At 53.3% G+C, this 19460-nt stretch overlaps 2 protein-coding genes across 2 annotated transcripts in view; both read left to right on the forward strand.

The window, feature by feature from the left end:
* Positions 1 to 641: 641 nt before the first annotated feature.
* Positions 642 to 2410, forward strand: LOC136489638 (uncharacterized). The gene is made up of 4 exons (XM_066486216.1): positions 642 to 989; positions 1274 to 1703; positions 1774 to 1890; positions 1968 to 2410. The coding sequence occupies exons 1-4, from the start codon at positions 642 to 644 to the stop codon at positions 2408 to 2410; spliced, it is 1338 nt and encodes a 445-aa protein (XP_066342313.1).
* Positions 2411 to 19248: 16838 nt separating this feature from the next.
* The window catches only part of LOC136485719 (putative disease resistance protein RGA3), a 48666-nt gene continuing 48454 nt past the window's right edge, over positions 19249 to 19460 (forward strand). The window contains exon 1 of the mRNA XM_066482568.1: positions 19249 to 19369. The gene's annotated coding sequence lies outside the window, so the exon portion shown is untranslated. The remainder of the gene's footprint in view (positions 19370 to 19460) is intronic.

Consider the following 19460-nt stretch of genomic DNA (forward strand, 5'->3'; position numbering starts at 1 on the left):
CCGCTCCAGGGCTGAGGCCAACACGCCCGAGGCGCAGGCATTGGGCAAACGCATCGTCAACCCGGTGGGCTCGGCGGCGGCGGTGGAGCAAGTGGCGGCGGAGGCAACGCAACTACCCCCGCAGAGGACCGAGGGGGCGTCGGGGTCCGTTGAGGACCAACCGGCGCCGATGGATATGGAGGCCATGCCTCTGCTGCCGCCACCGCCTTTGCGGACAAGGGTCGTCGTGGCGAAGCGGTTGCTGCCGCGCTCGAGGTAGGTGTATTTTTGGCGGGGTCGTAGTGCCTTCTGTTCGTTCTTTTGTCTTGTGCTGACCCCGCGAACGTTTTGTCCCTAGCCGGAAGCGACCTGCGGAGGTGCCTACCTTGGTGCCCCTTAAAGCACTCAAGGTTAACCCCGGCTCCACCGCCCACTGGGTGGCGGAGGCGCAAGCCGCCCTGCAGCGTGGCGCGGCGTCGGCGAGGGTTGACCCGAAGGAGCCGGCCACTCAAGGAGGGGCTGCCGAGGCGGCCCTGACGCAGGAGGGGGAGGCAGCGCCTCCGCCCCGTGATGGCGAGGCCTGTGGGTCGGATGCGGCCGAGGCTCCCTTGGCCGCCGAGACCACCGGGTCCACGGTCCCCTGGGTTTCACAGGCCAGGGCGATGGAGGCTGCGGCGCCTAGGACCATCGAGGCCGCTACGGCGGGCACCGGAGCCCTCGCGACCGCCGAGGCCACGATGGCGGAGGCCGGAGCCCCCAGGACCACCGACGCTGACGTGATCGTGGCGGGGTTGCCGGCCCAGGAAGTAGAGATGAAGGCGGCGGAGGCCTTGGCGGCACCCTTGGTGCAAGGCCCGCCGCTGTTGCGGGAGGGCACCTGGGAGGTGGAAGTTCTTCCAATCTCCTCTGACGACACTTCCTGGGCGCAGGAGATGGTCGGTGCCGAGGTGGCCAGTGTCGTGGATCAGCCGGCTTCAACCTCGGGCGAGGGAAGCTCGGCCCTCGCGTGGGTGCGACCCGAGCCCCGCGGGTGGAACCACCCGCGTGTCCTGTGGCGAAACCGAGATGATCCTGAGGCAGAGCCTCTGTTTGCCCTCGAGGACGCGGCCGAGGGCGGTCGCTAGGACACGTTCGAGCAGTACCGCTAGCTAGCGGAGCGGTCTCTACGGACGGCGCTGTCCGTGGTGGCCAACGATTTGCTTGGAGTTGCCCAGGTTCGTGCTTTCTTTTCCCATGCGGTGGTCTTTTTCCGAGTTTTCTTTGCGGGGATTGACCCCTGTCCTGTTTCCCCCAGGAGCTCGAGACCCGATCTCTTGGGAAGTTAGTCTTCCTCCACCGGGAGAGGGATGTCTGGGACCAGCTTCACCGGCAGAAGGGCCTTCTTGCCGGCGCCAATGAGCTCCTGTCGGCGTGGAGCGCAGAGGTGGAGGACCTCCGCCTTCGTTGTGCTGACGCAAAGGTCGAGGCGGCCATGGCCCCGGAGCAGCTCACCCCTCTAGCGGTGCGGGTCAAGGAGTTGGAGGAGGAGCTCACCTGCGCGGCCAGTGATTGGGATGCCTTCAGGGCTCGAGCCGTAGAAGCTACGGCCTTGGCCACGGCCCTTGCTGGGCAGCTAGGGGCAGAACAGAATGCGCACCAGCTGACAAAAGGTGCTTTGGATGAGGCTCTTGCAGCAGCTGAGGCCTCGCGAACTAAGGCTGTGGTTTGGAGGGGGGTGGCCGAGGGTGAGTCCTAGTCCCCTCATTTTATTTTCTTTTCCTTATGTTCGTTCCCTAACTTCCTTGTGTGACGCAGAGCTGGGGAGTGAAGTTCCTAGGGCGGTCGAGGCTTCTCGGGTCGAGGCTCAGCGCCTGAAGGAGAAAGTCGAGGCCTTTCGGGTCGAGGCCCGACACTGGGAGCTTAAGGCCAAGGGTGAGTTCCGTAGGTTTCCGTCCCTAGCTAGCTTGTTTCTTCTCTCGCTCAACCCCATTCCGTTTTTCGTGGTGCAGAGTCAGAGGCAGAGGTTACCCAGGCGGCAGAGGCTTCCAGCGCGGTGCAGATGGTGCTCGAGACTGAGATCAGGGAGCATGAGGTGCTGAAGAGTGCCGCCCGTGCCGCCTGTGACGCCCTGGCGGTCGAGGGGGTTCAGTTAGGCAGCTCCCTTGGGAGCCGTCTGACTGCACTGAGTGGTCAGGTGCATGAGCGGCTCCGAGCGGCGCTGCACACGGGCGTCAAGCACGCACTGGCCGTCATCGCCTCGCACTATGTTGGTGTTGACCTTCAAGCCATCAGCGACGGCTATGTCTTGCCTGATGATGATGATGAGGCCGACGAGGTGGTGACGAAGCTATTGGAGGCGGCGGAAGGCCCTAGCACCGCGCTGGCAACGTTGTTCGAAGAGGAGGTGGTCCCTCCCCCGCCGTCTGCCGATGCCGGAGGTGCTGAGCCTTGACCTGGGCCCAAGCGGCCATGTAAATAGAATATGAATTAACTATGTATCGTAACGCTTGTGGCCGTCGAGGCCTCTCTTTCCAAAGTACTCGCGTTTCTTTAATCGCTTGTCTTGTATTTCCGAGCCTCTGCCCTCTTGTTGTCTCTGATCAGATTTCTTTGCAAAAAACCTCTTTGGAGCCTAAGCCGTTCCCTGGGCGAAAGGTGGTGAGGGAGCGCCGTAGCCCGGAGGCTTAGGCCGTCTCGCGACTCAACCGGCCTTCTGGCCCTGAGGTGGGCTTTTGGTCCTTGGGTTTTTCCGCAACCGATTCGTCAGAGCGTGCCAGAGGGTTTGGCGTAGGAATTTTTTCGAAAAATGACTAAAAAAAGGCACGTGGGACTTTAGGGGGAATCCCCCATCTAGCCCTCGAGGGAGATTCGGTTCTGCGGAAGCAGAGCCGAGTCTCCCTTATAGTGTCGTCATATTGCCGAGACCAACGATAGGCTCGAGGAGGTTTCTCAAAAAATTAGAACAATTAAAGAATGTTTTTTAATTGTATTTCGAGAAACAACATATATACACTGCTTGGAATTTTAAGGGTAAAAGCGACGTAGCTGTTCTATATTCCAGGCGTTGGTGAAGATTTGGCCCTTCTCGTTGGCTAGCTTGTAGGTCCCGGGCTTCAGCACTTGGGCGATGATGTACGGTCCTTCCCATGGCGGGGTCCATCTTGTGGCGACCCTTGTTGCTCTGCGCCAGCCTCAACACCAGGTCGCCTACCTTCAAGTCTCAGCTTCGGATGCGCCGGGCCTGATAGCGTCGTAGGGTTTGCTGGTATTTGGCCGAGTGCAGCAGCACGACGTCTCGGGCTTCCTCCAGTTGGTCGAGGGCGTCCTCTCGGGTGGTGCGGTTACTTTGTTCGTTATAGGCCTGTAGCCTTGGGGAACCATATTCCAAGTCAGTGGGGAGGATGGCCTCGGCCCCATAGACCAGGAAGAAAGGTGTGAACCCCGTGGCTCGGCTTGGGGTGTTCCTCAGGCTCCAGATGACTGATGGGAGTTCGGCGAGCCATTTCTTGCCAAACTTCTTCAACCGGTTGTAAATTCTTGGCTTGAGGCCTTATAGGATCATGCCGTTGGCACGTTCTACTTGGCCGTTGGTCCTTGGGTGTCCTACGGCCGACCATGCCACACGGATGTGGTGGTCATCGCAAAACGTCAAGAATTTTTTGCCGGTGAACTGTGTCCCGTTGTCGGTGATGATGGTGTTAGGGACCCCGAACCTGTGGATAATGTCAGTGAAGAACAGCACTGCTTGCTCGGATTTGATTCGATTGATCGGACGAGCCTCGATCCATTTTGAGAACTTGTCGATTGATACCAGTAGATGGGTGTAGCCCCCGGGGGGACTTTTGCAGAGGCCCGACCATGTCGAGCCCCCATACGGCGAACGGCCACGTGATGGGGATGGTTTGGAGGGCCAGGGCCGGGAGATGTGTCTGCCGAGCGTAGTACTGGCATCCTTCGCAGGAGCGTACTAGCTTGGTGGCGTCGGCAACCGCCATCGGCCAGTAGAACCCTTGGCGGAAAGCGTTCCCCACGAGCGTTCGAGGCACCGCATGGTGCCCGCAGGCCCCTGCGTGCAAGTCCCAAAGCAGGGCTCGGCCTGCCTCGGTGGTGATGCATCGTTGAAGGACACCGGAGGGACTTTGCCTGTATAACTCGTCATTGCAGAGGACGTAAGTCTTGGCTCGGCGCGCAAGCCGTCGGGCTTCGGTCCTATCACTAGGAAGCTCCCCCCGATCGAGCCAATCAAGGAACGGAATTTGCCAGTCCGTGTCCTGGTCGGTTGGTGGGGGGCTCGGGGTTGACTTCCATGACCTCGGGCTTGGTCGAGAGAGTCTCGGCAGCAGAGGGGGCATCGAGCCCTGTCGTGGGTTCAACAGGTGGGCCCTCCTTTGTTACCAAGGTGTAGTCAATGGAAGGTTTGTGGAGGTCCCTGGCAAACACGTTCGGGGGGACCAGAGCCCGTGCCGAGGCCATCTTTGCCAGTTCGTCGGCGGCCTCGTTGTACTTCCACGCGATGTGGTTTAGTTCGAGACCGTCGAACTTGTCTTCTAGGCGACGTACCATCTTGCAGTAAGCCTCCATTTTGGGGTTGAGGCAGTTTGACTCCTTCATGACTTGATCGACGATGAGCTACGAGTCGCCTCGGACGTTGAGACGCCGTACCCCAAGTTCGATGGCGACCTGCAAGCCGTTGACGAGGGCCTCGTACTCGGCCGCGTTGTTGGAGGCGGCGAAGTGGAGCCGCACCATGTAGCGCATGTGTACTCCGAGGGGCGATATGAAGAGGAGACCCGCGCCTGCCCCGGTCTTCATCAGAGACCCGTTGAAGTACATGGTCTAGCATTCTATCTGGACTTGAGCAGGTGGTAATTGGGTGTCGGTCCACTCAGCCACAAAACCGGCCAAGACCTGAGACTTAATCGCTTTCCGAGGCGCAAAAGTCAGGGCTTCCCCCATAAGCTCGACGGCCCACTTGGCTATCCTGCCTGATGCTTCCTGGTTATGGACTATTTCTCCCAAGGGAAAAGACAACACCACGGTCACCGGGTGGGACTCGAAGTAATGACGCAGCTTGCGCCGAGCCAAGACTACGGCATAGATCAGCTTCTGGATGTGGGGGTAACGCGTTTTGATCTCGGAAAGCACTTCGCTGATGAAGTAAACAGGTCGTTGGATGGGTAGAGCGTGCCCGTCCTCCTGCCTCTCCACTACCATGGCCGCACTGACCACCTGGGTCGTTGCGGCGACGTAGAGTAAGAGGGCTTCGTCCCTAGCTGGTGGTACCAGGACGGGAGGATGGGCGAGCAGTGCTTTGAGCTTGGCGAGGGCTTCTTCGGCCTCGGGGGTCCAAGAAAAGCGTTCTGATTTCCTCAAGAGGCGGTATAGGGGCAAGCCTTTTTCGCCAAGGCGCGAGATGAAGTGGCTCAGAGCCGCCAGACATCCCATAACCCTCTGTACGCCCTTGAGGTCTCGGATTGGCCCCATGTTGGTTACTGCCGAGACCTTCTCTGGATTGGCTTCAATGCCGCGTTCCGAGACTATGAATCCTAAGAGCATGCCTCGGGGGACCCCGAAGACACACTTCTCAGGATTGAGCTTGATGCCCTTTTCTCTGAGGCACCCAAAGGCTATTTCCAAGTCGCTAACGAGATCACTGGCCCTCCTGGACTTGACCACGATGTCATCTACGTAGGCCTCGACGGTCTGCCCGATGTGCTCGCCAAACACATGGGTCATGCACCACTGGTATGTGGCCCCTACGTTTCTGAGGCCAAACGGCATCGTCACGTAGCAAAACATGCCAAACGGTGTGATGAAAGAAGTCGCGAGCTGGTCAGACTCTTTCATCTTGATCTGATGGTAACCGGAGTATGCATCAAGGAAGGATAGGGTCTCACATCCCGCAGTGGAGTCAACGATTTGGTCGATTCAAGGTAATGGGAAAGGGACTTTTGGACATGCTTTGTTCAGACCGGTGTAGTCTACATACATTCTCCATTTCCCATTTTTCTTTTTAACTAATACAGGATTAGCTAACCACTCTGGATGGGATACTTCTTTAATGAACCTAGCCGCCAAAAGCTTCTGCACCTCCTCGCCGATGGCTCTGCGCTTTTCCTCATCAAATCTGTGCAGGCGCTGTTTCACCGGCCTGGAGTCGGCCCGGACGTCTAAGGTGTGCTCGGCGACCCCCCTCGGTATGCCCGGCATGTCCGAGGGGCTCCACACGAATATATCGGCATTCGCGTGAAGAAAGTCGACGAGCATGGCTTCCTATTTGATGTCGAGGGTGGCGCTGATCCTCAGCGCCCGGTCGTCGGGGCAGGCGGGGTTGACCGGTATGAGTTTGACAGCCTCCGCGGGCTCGAAAGTTCCGGCGTGACGCTTGGAGTCGGGTACCTCGCTACCGAGTTGGTCGAGGTTGATGATGAGGGTCTCGGCCTCTATGATAGCCTCGGCGTACTCAATGCATTCAACGTCGCAGTCGTATGCATGTTCGTACGTCGACTTGACGGTGATGACGCCGTTGGGGCCCGGCATCTTGAGTTTGAGGTACGTGTAGTTGGGGACTGCCATGAACTTGGCATAGCACGGCCGCCCCAAGATGGCGTGGTATGTTCCCTTGAACCCAACCACCTCGAAGGTGAGCACCTCCTTACGGTAGTTGGATGGAGTTCCGAAGCAGACGGGCAGGTTGATGCGCCCGAGGGGCCGCGTGCGTTTTCCCGGCACGATGCCGTGGAAAGGCACGGCATCCCCCCGGAGCTGCGACCGGTCGAGTTCTAGGAGCTCCAGGGTGTTGGCGTATAGGATGTTGAGGCCGCTGCCCCCGTCCATCAGTACCTTGGTGAGCCGAGTGTTACCGATGATGGGGTCGATGACAAGCGGGTATTGCCCGGGGTTCGGGACATAGTCGGGGTGGTCGTCTCGGTCGAAGGTGATCGCCTCCCGAGACCAGTTAAGGTACCGGGGAGCAGCCACCTTTACCAAGAAGACCTCCCGGCGCTCCCTCTTTCGCTGGCGTGCTGAGAGGCACGCTGAAGGCCCACCGAAGATCATGAAGGCGTTGTGTACCTCGGGGAACCCGTTGTCCTTGTCGTCGTCCCTGTCATCGGCACCCTTTCTCTTGGTGTCATCGTCAAGGGGCCCGAGCTTGGCGTAGTAGCACCGGAGCATGGTGCACTCCTCGAGGGCATGCTTCACCGGGAACTGGTGGTATGGGCAAGGTTTCTTAAGCATGTCATCGAAGAGCCTGGGCCCATGGGGCCTCGGGGATTCTTGCGTTCTACGGCCGCGACTAGGCCGGCTCCGAGGACCTCCTGGTTTCCCTGGCGGTTTTTCTTCTTTTTCTTGGGGGGCAGGAAGCCGAGGCCCCGGGGGCCTCGTTGTTCCGCCTTCCCTTGGTGTCGTTCTTAGGGAAGATGGCCCCGACCGCCTCTTCGCCTGAGGCGAAGTTGGTGGCGATGTCGAGGAGCGCGACAGCCGAGCGCGGCACATTGCGGCCTAACTCTCGGACCAAGTCTCGGCAGGTGGTGCCAGAGAGGAAAGCCTGGACGATCTCTGAATCGCCAACGCTGGGCAACTCGGTGCACTGTTTAGAGAAGCGCCGGATGAAGTCTCAGAGGGACTCATCTGGTTTCTGGCGACAGCTCTTAAGGTCCCAGGAGTTTCCAGGGCGCACGTATGTGCCCTGGAAATTCCCGACGAAGATTTTAACCAAGTCGCGCCAGTCGTGGATCTGAGAGGGAGGAAGGTGCTCGAGCCAGGCTCGCGCCGAGTCTGACAAGAGTAAGGGGAGGTTGCGGATGACGAGCAGGTCATCGTCCGCGCCGCCTAGCTGACAAGCCAGGCGGTAATCGGCAAGCCAGAGCTCGGGGTTGGTCTCGCCGCTATACTTTGTGAGGTTGGCCGGCTGGCGAAACCGGGCTGGAAACTGAGCGTTGCGAATGGCTCTGCTGAAGACCCGAGGGCCAGGTGGTTTAGGAGAAGGACTGCGGTCCTCCTCGCTGTCGTAGCGGCCACCTCGGTGCACATGATAGCCTCGGGCGGGCCCCTCACTGTCATGGCGCCGTCGCCTGCCGACTACCTCGTGCTCGTCCTGAGCCTCGCGTTGGTTGTCGAGGCGGTCGTGGACCAAGGGGGCCCTGTTGATTGTCGGCGCCTGGGCGGGCTCGGGACGAACCGAGGCCTCCCTATCCTGTCGATGTGGTGCTGATGGGAGGTCCGAGACAGCTCCGCGCCGCCGGGAGGCGGAACTCTCGGCCTGCTGCACCGCGGCGGTCTAGAGGAGGTCTCGGAGCTCGCCGCGAACCCGCCGTCCTTCCGTGGTGGAGGGCTCGGGCATCGCGCGTACTAGCATTGCCACAGCCGTGACATTCTAGCTAGCGCGATTGAAGATTAGGGGACGATCATCCCCTTCGTCGTCGTTGATGCGGTGGTGCACGTCGCGAGCCCATCGCCGGGCTCCTCCGCCGTCACCGCGGCCCTGCTGCTCCTGCTCAAGAGTGTTTCGGAGTTGTTGCAGAAGGAGCCGATCTTGCTCAACCTTGGCCTGAAGCTCACGGAGCTGCTCTAGGTCCGGGCGTCGAAATTGTCCGAGGGCGAGGTTCTCGTTCCGTGCTGTCGGTGGGACAATGCGTGAAGGCATGGCATCGCCTGTTCCCTGATGAAGCAGAGTGCGGTTGCCTACCCCCTCGTCCTCGTCGCCCGTGCTTGGCATCCCAAGTCCGACGTGGAAGCACTCACGAGAGGGCTCATAAGTACCTTCATCGTCAGAATCGGAGTAGCCAAAGCAATAGTCACTTGCGGCCAAGAAGCGACGCATGTTTTCACGATCATGGAGGTCGGAGAAATCCGCTCCGGCCCATGCCTCGTCCTCCTCCAAGGAGTCGACATGGGCGTGGGTCGACGCGGTGGTGTCGAAGTCGAAAGCGAAGCGCTGGTGGTGCTCCGAGAGATCCGCGTGAGCGGAAGCGTAGGCGTAAGCATAAGAGGCGGCGGCATTTCTCAACCCGAAGGGGTATGGAGATAGTGCTGTCGCCGGGCTCTGCTCCGCCGGAGTTGGTTCCTCAGAGAGTGGTGGAGCGGAGCTTGATGTCGGGGCGTCACCGGGTGCCACCGGCGTTTTTCCCTTGTCCAGGCTCAGGCTAGACAGGTCCCCAACCAGGGACCTTGCGCCAACAGCTGGTCGTGGGATAGCGTCGAAGAGCGGCGAGTCATCCTGGGTTCATGTGGCATCGAGGTGATCCTGCTCGCGTCGTGCCTGGCGAGCGCGGCGAGAGCGGCCACCCGGGCGCCGCCTGCGCCTGGGCTGCCGGTGCGTGAAGTTGTCGTCGACAGGCGGGGTTCGGGGTGTGAGGAGTACCATGTCGTACTCGTGCCCTAGAGACATGAACTCTAGGCTCCCAAACCAGACCACCGTGCCGAGACACAGTGGTCATACGGGGTCTGCCATCCGAAACTTGTTGGGATGACGAAGCTGACACGCAGCACCCCTACCTGGCGCGCCAACTGTCGGTGTTTTGGATCGGGGGATCCTCAACCAACTAGTAAATTTGTACTGCGTGTTCCCAATCCCGGATGGTGATGCAAAGAGACACAAGGCTTTATACTGGTTCAGGCAATTGGTGCCCTACGTCCAGTCTGAGAGATCGATCTTGTATTCCTTGCACCGAAGTGCTTGTAGTAGGGGGTTACAAGCTAGGTGAGAGAGGGAGCTAGTCCCAGGTCTCGGCGTGGAGTGATGCGGGCTACTTGAGATGTTGCTCTCAGGCGGCAGGGGAGTGTGCGTGTTACCGGGTGTTGTTCTTTGCGAGTGCCCCTTCCCCCCCTAGAAATGGACCAAGTCATTTCCTTTTATAGTTGAAGGGAGGACAGGGTAGTACATGTGCTAACTATACGGCGTCGTGAGAACAGGGGCGGCGAGTCCGAGCCCTGTAGCCTGTTCCTGTGACAGTGTGGTTGTCGGAGTGGTCCGTCCTTGGAGCGCTGGGGCGACGTGCTGGTCACATCCGATCCTGTGCGTTATGGGAGCTCCAGGGCTGCCTCGGAGCGGGCGCGGCGATCAACTTGCGGGTCGCTGTGGATTGACCGCCGTGTGAGGCCGAGGCTCGGTTGGTGCCGAGGCCTAACCGCGGTGGGGGGGTCTCGGCAGACGTGAATCCCGAGATAGCCGAGACCCTGGCGTAGTGTGCCGAGGCCCGGAGGGGGCGGTCGATCTGGTACGCTGGTTTGAAGGCGATGATGACCTGGGCCAGATTTCCCATGCGGCGTTGTCTTCGGGGCAGGAGTTATGGGGCACAGTGTAGTGCGGGCGCTGATCGTGGGCACAGCGCCAGAATACAGTGGCCGGTAATCCCCGCCATGCCCTGTCTTAGCCGGTATGGCGCTGATGCGACTTCTTGTCCCATCGGCCTCTCCGCGGTGTCGAGCCGTCGTCCGGCTGAGATTGCGGGAGTGGTTGACGCATTAATGGGACGTGACATGCTGTCGAGAAGACCGGTCGAGGCGGGAGCGGCGGGTTATTGTCAAGCCAGCCTCGAGCGATACGGAGGATAGCAGTCTCATCCGAGGCTGTACGCACGGGGCCTCGGGCGAGACGGAAATTGGGCTCCTTGCCGAGGCCTCTCGCGAGAGGCCTCGCGCGAGGCGGAGATTGCGTCAGGGCGTCGAGACTTCCCGTGCGAGACCTCAGGCGAGGTGGGGAGCCGGTGGGCTCGGACGGGGCCGGTGATGAACTCATGACTCACCTTCTGGCTTCGTTGTTGATGGGATTCAAATGACTCTTTTGGTGTACGCTCGAGGTACCCCGTTCTATGGTACCCGACAACTTACGTGCCGCTTAGTACTTATTTTCAGGTGTCATTATGCATGGACCGTGTAACCAATGTATGCAGAGCCACATGATAAATCTCGTAGAGCCACATGATGGCCAGTGGGAGCTCGTCACTTTTACACAGTAGCAATACACATACTCTGTTCGCATCCAGAGTGTGGACATACAGTCAAACAGGGAAAGGTGAACCGGCGGCGAAGGTGCAGGAAAATGTGCCTGCACTCTTGTATTCTTTTTTTTGGCCATGTATATTTGTAGACCGCATATATTATTGTTCGGCTTACCAGAAATCGGCTTGTTCGGCTTCTTTTTGAGCTGCAACAGTATTTTTCTCTTACAGCAATTCAGCCAGAACGGTGTTTTCAGCTAGTTTCAGCCAATATTATTGTTTCTTATTTTGAAGTAATGGACCAATATTTGCACAAGTCAATGGACCGAATGTGTGGTGAAGAAATCTCTTGTGGTACAGTAACAAACAGCAAGCACCAACATGCACTGTACGCTGACCTGATCCACTTACTCTTTGCTCTCTTCACATGTACTATGTTCGTGCAGAAACTGAGCAGAGCAGCTGCACTATGTTTGGGCTATTTCGTACCATCTGCTTGCCCTTGCTTTGGCCAAATTTCACTTCTAGCGAGGCACGGAGGACTCTGTACAACAGATTGCCTTGGGCTGATGGCGCTTGGAGTCATAACATGGTGAAGCAGAGTGCTGGATATAGTCATTTTGTTCAGACTGTGGCACTAGCGTGTTTCATATTTATTCTTGTGTTCGTATATTTGGTGAGATAATTTATTCTGAGCCCAGCAAGCACTGTATGTTAATCCTCTGCTTTGTAGCCTGCACCAATATACATACATACATACACATCCTCTGCTTTGAGAGGAAGGAAATCGTAACAGAAACAACAGCTCAATGGAATCAAATCCTCTTGCGTGCGCAGTACGGCTTACTATGAGTTCTGATGTAACCAACTTTATTTATGCAGAGGGATGGGATCCTATTCCTTTCTGCTGTGGGAGCGGGGGCTCATCCATCATCTCTAGCAGGCAGATTTCAGTTTTCGACACATGCAAAGACACGATCGACCAAATCATGACAAGCCAAGAAGCCGGTGCGTGGTCGAGGTGCTGGGAAGAAATAAAGTAAAGCGTGCCCGCCTCGATGGAAGCAAAAGTTTCCATTTTTCCGGGCCACACAGGGAGTCAGGCCATCAGATAATATTATATAATTAGCTGAGTGCTGATATAAACAGCTGGAGAGGCCGGTGAGACTGCAGCACTAGGTATATTATTATATGCATCCATTCCATGGTAAATCTTTATTTATTTATTTATTTCAGTGTCTGTCATCCAAAAGCATTGTGTTGTGTTGGCATGGCAGATTATTATTATTATATTATACATACCCAGCAGACATAACATGAGAGCAGGAGCAGCCACGTACCAAATTTTTTATTCAGACGAGAAAAAACACTGAGCATCTGAAGGGAAGGGTGAAGAATGGGGGAAGGGAGGACGGACCCTGCAATGTAAAACAACTCAATTAATTAGGAACTTTGCAAATTACCAATCAGCAAGCAGAGCATAACTTGCCGTGTATGAAATACGGAACTCGCCTTCCTACTAGTAGTATTCATTATGGAGCTCCATACACCTGCATGCCGGGCAATGGACTGCTCATTCGAAAAGCAAGGAAGGAATATCTGCTTCCATGCCAATTCTACTTTGTCACTCGATCCTTAGAGTGTGTTGCAAGCATTGTATCTATCTTTGTCTCCTTTATTTTTCGCTCCGTTTTTTCAGGTGCACCTCCCTACAGCAAGCTATACATAACGGCCACACCATACGCACTTGTCACCATGCCTGTGTCACTGGAAATCACATCCTCAAGAGGCAGAAGCAGGGCAGGTAGCAGCCCAAGCCCTGCGCGCCTGCAAATCGAGGTGGCTACTCCGTCCTCTCCCGTTGCTACAGAAATCTTCTTCTTTTAAGAGGCATAATAATGCCTCTTGCTTGCATCGTTTCTTCTCTACTGTTTCAATTGCGTGTGTGTATGTGTGTGTGTATATATATATATAGGGAGAGTATATTCAGTAGCCAGCTATAAAATAAGTTATTCTGTAGCCACCTCCATTTACGATAATTTTATATACTAATTTATGATAGTTAGGTTACTATAACACATGGGGATATTTACCATAACGTTATAGTAAACCACTTAGTAAGGAGTTACTATAATCTCGTAAATTAACATAGTAATTATCGTAACTCAAAGTGGCTACAGAATAAGTTATTTTGTAGCTATATATATATATATATATATATATATATATATATATATATATATATATATATATATATATATATGTGTGTGTGTGTGTGTGTGTGTGTTTGCTTTCGCTAGCTAGCCAATCTGTATGCACGTATTCCAGCGTCAACATTTATATACACTCCATGCCATGGAAGAGACCTTGCAAACCCCATAGGTTAACATTTTAGATTGAGTCACATGGTAATCATTAATTATATATTCTCCTTAAATGAGCCTTGCATCCAGTTTAGATATGAGTTAGCTAATCTTAAGGTGATTTAATTAGTCTGGTGCGTGCACACTGGCCCCTAATTACATTGGCTGCTCATTACAATTAATATAACGAAAGACCAATTAAATGAGCTTGCAGCTATTCCGATGAGACTAATCTGTGCTGGGTTACTTGTTTACGTAGGACGTCCTCTGGAGCCATGGCCGCCACCCTGGATGCTATGGCACCCTACGTGACGAAGCTGATAGTGGACATGGCCACAGAAGAGGTGGCCATGTTCCTGGGTGTGTCTGGCGAGGGGCGGATCCAGAACGGGGCTGCGCCCCGGGCTGAGCTGCTGATTCACGTTCAAAACAGTTTGATCTTGCTTCCTAGACCTCCTTTTGTCTAATTAAGATCATAGTTTTTTAGCTAAACACCACATATGTTAAAGGGGCTACATGGACTCGCCCCGGGCTGCAGCCCGGGCCCTGGATCGGCCCCTGCTGGCGAGACTGAAAAGCTCAAAGATAACATGTACGAGGCATAATCTTAGAGAACTTAGAGAACTAAACCTGTACGAGCTCACCAACCTGACACATGTGGAGAACTTCACTTTAGTTGTGGAACTTGACGTGTTTGACTTCCCTAAGCTCAAGAGGATTAGCGGACTCCCCATGTTGTAGAAGATTAGGATCGTTCACTGCACAAAGCTAGAGGTTCTAGAAGGTGTACCAGCACTCGACAGCCTCGTCCCGGAGGATTCCACCATGGACACGGTTCCAGAATACCTGCAAGCTGTAAACCCAAGGTATCTCAAGTTGGTTTGCAACAAGAAGCTATACGAATCCTCCTCATCTCCAGGTAGCTCCGAATGGGACAAGATCAGCCCACATTGGAAGGCACAACATTGTCTGCCTCGAAGATTGAGAAACAGACCAAGACTGGTAACTGCATAGCTGCATCGGAGATGGCTCGTGTGTTAAATTGCATATGGCCCCGTTCTCGTGCCCTTAAACCCGGCTTGATCCGCTTCTTTTTTCATCCGGAACAGTGTTTTCCTCTCACAAATTCCTCCAAACCATCCAAATTCCTCAACAACCATACCAGCCGAACACCCCCATAGTACTAAATCATGGTTTGTTCACTCTTGTAGTCTTGACCATGTATATTTGTACACTGCATATATTCTTTTTAAGTAATGGACCTATATATATTTACACATGTAATGGGTCTGAAGCCGTGGATCTTGTAATGAACCGAATGTGTGGTGATGAAAGCAGCAGAACATGCAGCACCAACATTGTATGCTGACCCTATTGATGATCATGAAATCAGGCATTCAAATCATTATTGTTGATCGATCTTGCTCAGCCTCCTCGATGTTGTGGCGATTATGGAGTTTTTCTCTCCTCTGATCTCGTGGCAACACCACATGTGTCCTCTGCCTCTGTCGCCTGCACTGCACCAATATATGAAGGCCCTCTGCTTTGTGAGGGAGACAGACGAGCCTTCACTTTGAGCTGTGACTGAGGAATATAATGGTTCATTCATAATTCTTTGGAAGCACGGGACAGCATGCAGTTCATCCTATATATACCATATGTCAGTCAACAGAGTAAGGAACAAGTATAACAGAGCACAACCACCCTGTCGTCGGTTGGTTTTTGGGCCTTGCACCAGAACACCTCTGTCGCTTGGGCTCTCAACCTGTACGAGGACCTTACCAACCTGATATATATGTGCAGAACTTCCCTTCAGTTGTCGAGCTTGACGTGTCCCTCTGCCCCAAGCCCAAGAGGACCACTGGCCTCAGCAGATCGCACAAGATTAGTATCCTCCGTTGTCCAAATCTGCAGGTGTTTCAAGGTGTCCCCGCACTGGACATATGCAATCGATTGTCCCATGCTCAAAAGGATCAACAACCTCTCTAGGTTACAGAAAATCAGCATCATCGGTTGTCCAAATGAGCAGGTGCTAAAAGGAGTCCCGTCACTAGACAGCATGGAGATTATTGTTCTTGTTAAGAGGCAGCTCATCTGAGAACGACAAGATCAGCCATATCAAGTGAGTCGACTGCATTCCTAGAGATGAAAACTTTGATGTCGCTTGGTTTTTGCAGCGCCTGATCAGAAATAAAGCAAGTGTATATTTAGCCAGGGCCAGGTAGTTAATAATTTTCTCTCGCAACACATTGCTCGTCTTAGTATCTATTTTTGATGTAACCAACTTTATGTATGCAGGGATGGGATCCTGTACATTCCTTTCTGCCATTGGAGCGCGCGGGGCCAGGGATCATCATCTCATCTCTTTCTGCCATTTGAAGCAAAAGGACAACTGAAGATGACTGTGGGTGCTTCTATTGCTGCTGTAGGCTGTAGAAATAGTGAAAGAAACATCGCTTATCAATAAAATTAGCAATAGCAATTATGAAAGGAACATCAGTAAATTTAAGTCTACAAGTGAACCTCAACGGTGCTTCTCAATTTCTGATGTGTGGCGTAGCAAAATGTGGCTGAAGGTAATAGATCTCTCCAATCAAACCAGCGACAGAGCAGATTCTTGCGGAAGGTGACGGATCCAGTGACCGAAGATGCTACCTACGATGACCACCACACAATCCATCACATTAAACAAAAAAGGGAAAGGGTTTAGGGAAGGGCTCACGCCATGTAATTACTTATAGATTCACATGACATTAGACGGAAGAAAGACTGCGGGATGTTGCGACCGGTACAGTGGGTCCAAGGCAAACCTTAGATGCGCCTGTACGGAGGCTTGGATCAGGCAAGCGATGACGTCGATGTGGGCGTCGGCGTGGTGGCGACTCGCTGTGAGGAGATGGGCGGCTGGCTCGGGGCGGACGGGCGTCGATCTAAGCGGAGTAGAGGCAGACGGACGGCTGGCTGCGGACGGACGGCCGGCTGAGGATGGGACGCCGGCGGCCAGAGGCTGAAGGGCCACTAGCCCGCCGGGAAGACGGGCCGCCGCCTCCTGACTGGAGGCGGGCGGACCACCGGCCGAGCTAGGAGAGTGGAGGCGGGTGGGCCACTGGTCGGGGCGGGTGGAGAGGCGGACGCTGCGATGGCCAGGAGCTGGGCGGCTGGAGAGGAGAAGGCGACGACGGCCGGGAGCTGGCCGGGTGGAGAGGCGGAGGTGCGACAGAACGGGAGCTGGGCGGCGGGTGGAGATGCGGATGCGACTCGAGGCTGAGGGCACTGGGGGATGGATAAGGTCTGACTTTTTTTTCATTCTTTGCCTTTTGGATCCATAGAGTCCACAGGCGCAAAGCCACCAAATATTGGCCGGCGAAAGCGCGAAGAAGCCCGAAAATTGGCGCGCTTTTGATCCCAAATTACCCTGTGTACATATGTGACAGAGAAATTGCGTAATTCACAGGGAATTGTAGATAATTATCCTGTGAGCTAATTTCCCTGTGCGTATGACTTAAACCGACAGGGTTATATATATTACCCTGTGAGTTTGGAGAACCGACAGGGTAAATTATATTTTTCCTGTGAGTTTTCGTGCAATCGACAGAAAAATATACGGCACACAGGAAAAATCTAGTTTCCAGTAGTGATGTATGCTTAATAATACTTCGATTCATGTGAACAGAGCAAAGAGGATGTAGATCAGATCAGAAACAAAGCAGAGCAGATGCAGTGCCAAGGCACCCTGTAGCTTGGGCTCCCTGTGGCTTTGGACTCAGGTCGACACAGGAAAAAAGTAGTCTCATGCGCAACGTATACCTCTTGGCATCATTGGTAGTGATAAGCAAGCCCAATCAGTTTTTGCCACGCACTCCGTCTGTAAACTTGTACTACTATTAATCCATCATCAACTCGGCCAGTTGTGGGTGATACATACGCAAAAGCCCCTATCAGCGAGTGCCGCTATTAATTTCTTCCTGTGGCAAGGGCATCATCGGTGGGCTGGACGCGAGCCTGGCAGGTTGGCATGTTATGGTGGGGTGCTGGGGTGCTCTCTTTTCTTTTTCCTTTTTGGAAATGCACGTAGTTCAGTGACTAGCCGTGGTCTCTTCTTCTTGGCCCATGACTAGCTTTAGAGCAAAAGACAGCGCAAATCATGTGGTCTCTACCCATGTACCCCAGCTTGCTTGTCTTTGTTAATTATTTGGTGAGTGTTGGCTGGCACAATCAAGAAGATGTATTGGTAACAATATTCTGACACGTCCATTTCGCAGAGCAAAGCATCTTAGTTAATTAGGTGCGTATTTAGTGTAGACTTGCGAGGTCAAGATCACGGCGAGTAATTTTTTTATGTTTATTGTATAAAAATAAAAATTAGGTGTGCGTTAGGTGTAGACTTGCGAGGCCATAATCGGCTAGTAATTTTTTTATTCTTATTTTAAACAAAGGCAGCACTCAAGATGCTCGGAACGTTAAAAAGGACAGCCCCCATTTCAGGTTACGTTACATGGTCAATTCTAAAAGAAAAAGAAAGCAGACAATGATATAGGAAAAATAAAAGGAGTGGGCTTGGGCAGCCAAAAAATTTAGTCTGCTCGTGCTCCTAGATAGGGCTGACACTACCCATTTCGTGGGATTCAAAAAAAAAAACTACCCATTTCGGGGGCCAACAAGTATTAGTAGCTCTGGGCATTATTGGACGGAGGGTTGGTTTCACGCGACGTGAAGCTAATTTGGCATCTGCTGCCAGGGTTGAAGGTCGTCAATTATTTTGGTTGTGCGATAGTGATAGCCTCTAACATTGGCAGCCGAGGACGCACTACCCATTGTAAATCTGGTTTTGGTAGTATAATTTACAAATTAAAAGTGTTTTTAGAAGCAACGGCAGCAGTTGAGCCGACTGTGTATGTATGTAGGTACACTGCCTTGTGAGAGTACTACGACAACTGTGTCACATCATAATCTTCATCTAACGTACCGCTTAGACGTACGAAAAGTTACACAGTCAGTACGTATGAAAAGTTGAGTCGTCGACTAGACGACTGACGTCGACTGTGTACCAAACATTGTTTCGTGAAACTAGATGTATTATGATGATGTGACTCGTGTTTCCAAGCACTAGTAGCTAATATATTTTTTTTCTAAGCACGCAACCATACGAGATCTACAACCATGTGGAAAGATTGTAGGACAGCGGTTCGCGATGCACAAAAAGCACTGGCAGCTTATATTATTATTATACAGTGTAGTTCATCGACGTACGCATGGAACAAGTTTATCGTTCTAATCTCATTATTTGTTGTTTGTTTCTAGTTATATATATACAACTCTGACGTGCTGGCAACGGTACATACCATGGTTTGTATAATTTGTTGCACAGAGCATGTACCAAAAATGGGCTTTGCCGTAACGTAAATTCGCTCCGAGGCCAAGCCAAGATACGAGTGGTGTGCCATTAACAAATGTTTTGCAACTCCAGACTCGAAGTGAGAAGGATGAGACTGAAATACTAGATCTATCGAGTGAGAGATGAACAGGCGCGAGATAAATAGTGGGGGACGACAGGACCGAGTGATGAAAGAGGAGTAAGTGCCTAATGAACCGACAGTGAAGGAGAGAGTGGGAGATTGAATAAAAAAATTCATGCTGCAAGTAAAGTTTATTTTTATTCCATATGCTCACATGCATGCATGTAGCAGCAAATGGAGAGATACCATGCCACTAAGTAGAAACAATAGCAGCAGATCACTGTCCACACGAGACACGACACGCTAAGCGCCGGATGAAGACAAATACTACTTGCGCGTGCATGCATGTGACCCCAGCAGGCCAGCTTTAATATTTTGCGGTTGTTCCGGCCGGGGCTCGGCCTGTGCGATTACTGAAAAGTTTTTTCTTTTGTGAATAGATTAGTCAAAAGTTAAGTTGGCATGCATGTGATTCCAATTCTTTAACGGCGATGAACGAGAAATATACTAATAAAGACTTGTGTCAGTCAAGTTGCTACTCCTCTACTCCATTTCCTATACAAGGGGAGTCGCTTCCTGCTGGGATCATCGCCTCACGCATTCTGCCGCACTCTCTTTCGGTCCGCATTCTGCCCTGCAATAAGTTGAGGTGAGCATTATATAGTTAATTTCCTTCCGCGATGTTTTCTCCATGGACGACCGAGTAGCATTATATAGTTAATTTTGGTATCAAGTTATGC

Source organism: Miscanthus floridulus, chromosome 10 (genome assembly GCF_019320115.1).
Source record: "Miscanthus floridulus cultivar M001 chromosome 10, ASM1932011v1, whole genome shotgun sequence".
In the NCBI taxonomy this organism is placed as follows: Eukaryota; Viridiplantae; Streptophyta; class Magnoliopsida; order Poales; family Poaceae; genus Miscanthus; species Miscanthus floridulus.